This window comes from Cyprinodon variegatus, unplaced genomic scaffold (assembly GCF_000732505.1).
Source record: "Cyprinodon variegatus isolate N-32 unplaced genomic scaffold, C_variegatus-1.0 Scaffold1558, whole genome shotgun sequence".
Taxonomy (NCBI): Eukaryota; Metazoa; Chordata; class Actinopteri; order Cyprinodontiformes; family Cyprinodontidae; genus Cyprinodon; species Cyprinodon variegatus.
The window spans coordinates 122994-128993 of NW_015152011.1; the positions used below are offsets into that span (position 1 = coordinate 122994).

A 6000-nucleotide genomic window follows, 5' to 3' on the forward strand; every position below is an offset into this window, starting at 1 on the left:
TGATGCTGTTTGAGAGCACATTCCTTCTGGCTGACCCAACATCCCGCACCGGGAGCCTCTAATGGAGCTGCAGCTGATCAGTGTTTGTAAATGTAAACCAATCATAGACTTATTCTAGATCATTTCTGGACTCTGTGGTAGTAAGTAGAGCTCTGCTCTTTACATTTGAGAAAAGCACCCATTGATTAATTTTTATCTTACTTTTCAATATTTGAGGCAGTCAATTGCAGGATGTTGCATTAACGTGTGGACAGAAGGTAAAAAATGTGGCGGCAAAGTCCCACAATTATTAGGACCGGTCACAGGTGGATGACATCACTGCACTGCGAGTTAAGGATCATTTTCTTCTATTTGTGATTCAATCAGGCTGCAGTTATCCTGTGCAAATGCACAAGATAAGAAGCAGACATAGGGGGATAATCTATTTATTGAATAGGCTCTGCAGATAATGCTGTAATACAACCCAGGATGATTAAATGAATACTACATCATTGAAGAGAAATATGGAGGATATTTCCTTTTAACAGCCTCATTAGATCCATTTCATCTCAAATCTTTATTTCTGTGTAAAACTCCTGCCCTCTATAATAGATTAGTAATGCAACAAGATGGCTGCTGCTGCATGGTGGCACGGCTTCAGTAACAGCAGCAGTCACATGACTGACCTTCCCCAGCTGTTGGTGAACGCTCAGGTTGTACATCATCACGATACCGTCGATGATCTCAAGCAGAGACTTGTCTGTGATTGGCTGATCTGGCTCCTCCTGCGGTCGCCCCAGCAACAGGCCGTCGTTTCCGTGGCTCCCTTCGACTGCATGGCAGAGAGGAGACAGGAAGAAGGAAGTTAAACCTAGACAACAGCAGAACCCCAGGGGTCCAGAGACCAGGCATCACTCACTGTCCTCCTCGGTACGCTGCTCCACAGCCAAGGTCCGGACCTTGACCTTCTCTGGTTGAGACAGCGGCCGTCTGGGGGTCATCAGGCTGACCGCGGCCGTGCTCAGGAACCGGTTGGCCCGGCCCAGAGTGGGAGAACTCAACCAGCTGGGCCTGGCTAAAGCTCCGCCCATCGCTGCTGCTCCGAAAGGCCTCTGAGAGGAGAACAGAGGAGAAGTGGTCAGGAGAGGACAGAGCAGGACAGGTTGGGTCCTTCTCCTCCCTATCTGCTGCTTGCTGGTATATCTAATAGTTCTAAACCAGCCTCTATTGTTCTGTTGGGTCAATTGGTTTCAAGCCACACCCCTGAATCAGAGCTAATCCTCCAGACCTGAGCAGCACCGCTCTCCTCATCTTCATCCAGGTCGTCCATGGAAGCGGCTTGGATCTCTGCAGGATCGATGACGATGTTGGCCTTACTGGAAAGGTCATCTGGAAAACATAAAACACATTCATCAGGGAAAATGGAAGAGGAGGCGGCAGCACCCTGAATGGGGTCGGATCTCCATCTAAATCTGATCATCAGTGTGAGCAGCGAAGAAAGATGTCCAGGCCTCCTGATGAAGACCATCATAGCAACTATGAAGGTTGACAACATCAAAAGCCGATGGTCCAAAAAATACCATCATCCTCTTCTACACATTTTCATGGTGGAGACCCTCTGTATGGTAAACTATAACTGAGCTCAGCAGAACCTTCTAACAGGGGTTGTTCTGCTGAAAAGAAACCAGTCTAACCAGTTTAAAAAGTCCCTGTTTTTATCTCCTAACTGCAATGATGAGGATGAGAGCACCATCGCTCCTTATATGAGGAGGGAGTCCAAGGAGGGTGTTGTCCAAGCTTACGAGGGGCGTTCAATAAGTAATGCCCCTGACCCACTTCCAGATGTTTGATCCAGCTGAAATTTTGAATGTGAGGTTATTTAAATCTCTATAGATTAAGTAGCAAATTACACCTCTGAACTATTTGTGGTTTCTGACTTACAGGTGTCTGAACTGAGTAAAGTCTGAAATGCAGCCTGTTGAGTGTTGAGCAGTGATCCGCTTATTCTATTTGAAAGGACTCACACCAAGGGAGACTTTTGATTAAATTAAAGTAACTTATGGTGATGATGCCCGTTATATGACCTTGCAAAATGTTTTACAAGGTTATATTATGGGACATTATCACTATAAGTTACTTTCATTTGATGAAAAGTCTCCCGTTGTGTGCGCCTCTCATATGCAAAAACACAGACCTGACTCAGTTGGAACACCTGTAAATCAGAAACCACAATTAGCTCAGAGCTGTGATTTGCTATTTAATCTATAGAGATTTAAATAATTTCATATGCAAAATTTCAGGTCGATCGAACATCTGGAAGTGGGTCAGGGGCATTACTTATTGAACGCCCCTTGTACATCCATCATGGACAACACCTTTCACCCCCTGCACCAGACTGTAGAGGAGCTGTTCAGCTCATATAGTAACAGAATTATACACCCGCGTGTGTAAAAAGAAGCGCTACCACAGGTCATTCATCCCTGCTGCCATCAGACTCAACAATGCCACTACGCTATAACCTGGTGTAATAACACTGCAATAACTTATACTATTCTCTATTTAACAAACCAGAAACCGTACTTTACCTGCCATCATCTTAAATATCTTTTATTTTTTACCATTCACTGTATATATCTGGATGCACTCTATGTACTTCAAGCACCTTTTCCTCCTTTGTGAACCTCTTCTTTGTTTATAAGAGCCAATGTCATAAGGGAATTTCTCCAATGTGAGATCAATAAAGTTCTATTCTAATTTATTCTATGAACGATTGTCTCACCTTTAAGGGTTTTCTTCAGGTGAGAAAGGAGCCCCCCCAGTCTTTGCAGGTCAAAGTAGTCGACCTTCCCATTGTAGAAGAGCTGCGGGGGGACGTAGGCATCTGCAGAGATAGAAGAGAGACAGACTGATAAGATAGGAAACAGAGACATCAGAGATGGAACAGAAAGCTAATGATAAATACTGACTGGAAGAAACTGCAACTACACATCTAATCGTTGTAGCTCTGACTTCAAAACAGTACTAAAAGACTCAAAACGCCACCGGACACTATTGCATTAACGTTGCTAATAAGAAGGCCTCATCCAGCCTTAATCACAGTGTTTGATCTCTACTGATTCAGTGGATGAAGCTTTCTGGATCAGCTTAGCTTTATAATCCGTATGCATGAACATTTAGCACAAAGGTCTTTGGATCAGTGCAACAGCCTGACATCCAAAGACAGAGAATCTCCAAAGGAGACGTTGCATTCCTTCCTGTTTTTCTACCCTTCACTGCTCTATTACTGGAACCGCTCAGACCAGTAAGGCTGAAATCCAGTCGGTTCCTGACCCAGAAACAAAATAAAATGGTCTAATTTAGCATTTCTCCAATGTCTGGCAGGAAGCTATTTTAGCTGTAGCCTTGTGCAGGTTTAAAGTTTAAAGCTCTTGCTTTGAACTTTCTGCTAAATGTTGCTGTGATTGTTTAAAGTGTGTTAATCAGAAAACTTTCAGCAGACCCCAGGCTAGCTAAGTCAGACCAACTCCTTTGTTCTTCTTTGCTTCCCTGCTGTGGCCAGTAGGGATGTTTCTACAGCATTTTTGTATATATTAGATGACAATACTGCAGATTTTTATTTTTTTCTTGTTTTTTTTAAAGCTTTCTCTCTGCTATTGGGGCTGCAGCATGTTCAACCTCCTCGGTGAGCGGTGTGTCGGTTGGAGTTCATGTTCCGACAGCGCTTTCCTTATGTATATATGCAAATAAATGTGTTTAAAAACACATTTACCACGGATGTTACGCTCATTTAAAGGTCAATTTTGATTCTAAAAGTCTCAGCGACTTATTTAGCATCTGTGCTGATGAGCTGAGGAGGAAGCCCAGATGACAAAGATCCATTATGCTTATAAAGATGAGCGCATCGGCCTGATTTTCAGCGTAACGGTGACTTTTTTTAGAGCATAACGGTCCGTCGAGACTGATCTCCTGTCTCTAAAAGTAAGCACTCAAACACGCCTTTTAAGTCTATGGTTTGGTAATACAGTGATAGTTATTGCCATCTTTATTAATATTTATTAGCTGCCAATTGCAGAAATAAACTGTGATTATCAACATTTGCTAGTGGTAAACAAACAAGACCACAACAGAACTTAACTGTTGAAAGTTTTGCTGCTGGTGCAATAATTAAAAATGCCTTTTTTAAACCCTAAATATCTACAAATTGTGGGGGATTTTGGTCATTATGATTTTCCATTATAATTGCTAAAAAATATTCAAAACCAAATTACAAAACATGTAGATAAAGACCTAAAGAAAGACAACCCAGGTAGAGCCCTAATTAATAAAGAGCCAGGCACTGCACATATAATGAAAACCTGGGTAAGGACCTAAATAATGAAGATCAAGGTACAGAGCAATTAATAATGACTCAAGTAAGGAGATAATCAATTAGAATTCCAGGTACGGGTAAATTAAAGAGAAACACAGGTAAGGGTCTAATTACCGACCACTCCGGCACAGACTAATCACCGACAGCCAGCGTACAGAAATAATTAACAACCAAGTGATGGTCAAGTTAACTGTTAACATGGCTCTAATGAACTTCATCTGCAAATCACTCAAAGTTATTAGTGTTTAAAGGACGGATCACAGGCAGCAGCTCTTCAGGATCCTCAGATTTTCTCAAACTGTAGAGATGCTAAAGTTCATGAGGACACAGCACCACCATGTGGTCCGAGAGGAGAGGAAGTTAATCAGATTTTAGCTCATTCTTACTTACTGCAGGCTAGGGCTGAAAAATAATTAATTGGATTAATCATGATTAATCGATTATTAAAATAAACGTCAAATACTTTAGTAAGCGATTAACCGTTACCTGGAATATAGAGATTATAAAACATGCCTGTAGGTGACAGAGTGACCCATTTAGCGCAGCCATTATACCAAGATGGTAAAAAAATATTTAAACATTTTCCTTTTAAGATAAAAAAAAACTCTCAACAGATCTCCTCAAATTAAAAAAACTCTTCTTTCGCTATTCGACTATTTATTGATTAATCTAAAAATAATCAACAAGTTAATCGTTTTGCAAAATAATTGGTAGTTGAAGCCCTACTGCAGGCATCAATACTCTCGATGCAATCAAAGAAACTCCTGACAATTAGACGATCCAGATGCTCGATCTTTAGAAAACATGAATTTCAAGGTCAGTACACCCCAGGAACAATTAAACTCAGAGGAACAGCCTCCATCCATCGCTGCAGCCTTTAAACCTCAGCAGAGAAACTTCTATTATCAGCTGTTCCAGGTGTTTCATATCTAGCAGACAGAGTGATTATGTTTGAAACCTCCTTCATCACTAAGGATGCAGCAGATGATGATGATGATGATGATATGATCCCACCTTCACTGCTGAGGCTGCTGGGGCTCTTCCTGTTGCCTTCATCCCAGCAGCTCCTCACGGCGGTGATGAGGCGGTGCAGGAAACACACCATGTACTCCGGAGGGCACAGAGCTGTGGGATGCTGCTCAGACACAAATTGGGTCATCATGATGGTTACTGTTCTGCCAAAAGCCCATCAGTAAACACCTTAAAAGCTGAAACACATCCTCAATCCACACTGACCAACTTCATCAGATAGGACTCAGTTAAATAAACAGTATGATTGATGTTATGCTGATGCTTCTCTGGTGGTTCTTACCCCTCGGTTGCTGGCGTTTTCCTGCAGGAACTTCCTGAACTTGTTGAGGAAAATGTAACGAGAAGCTTCACCCTGGAGGAGATGGAGAAAGATGTTTCAGTTAGAGCTGAGAGGGTGGAGCAGAACATCAACCTGCTCTGATCATTCCTCGGCGTCCTACAAAGCCTCCGCATCAAAGATCATCACTTTAAACTTAAATGGTTTCCATTCAAATACCACCAAAGGTGGGTCTAACACAGCTATTGTTTCAGTAGCATTGCTCCATGATAAAGAACTAGCAGATGATAAACCTCAACCAGTGAAAAACTTTGACAAAATTAAACCATTATCACTCTTTTTT

General features: G+C 42.0%; 1 protein-coding gene across 1 annotated transcript in view; it reads right to left on the reverse strand.

Moving 5' to 3' along the window:
* The window catches only part of LOC107103902 (E3 ubiquitin-protein ligase RNF123-like), a gene marked incomplete at its 5' end in the record, with an annotated part of 45168 nt that extends 39427 nt beyond the window's left edge, over positions 1-5741 (reverse strand). Inside the window, 6 exons of the mRNA XM_015403758.1 lie at positions 666-811; positions 899-1091; positions 1268-1368; positions 2759-2860; positions 5363-5483; positions 5661-5741. Of these exons, the coding sequence (XP_015259244.1) occupies positions 666-811; positions 899-1091; positions 1268-1368; positions 2759-2860; positions 5363-5483; positions 5661-5741 (744 nt within the window). The remainder of the gene's footprint in view (positions 1-665; positions 812-898; positions 1092-1267; positions 1369-2758; positions 2861-5362; positions 5484-5660) is intronic.
* Positions 5742-6000: the final 259 nt, after the last annotated feature.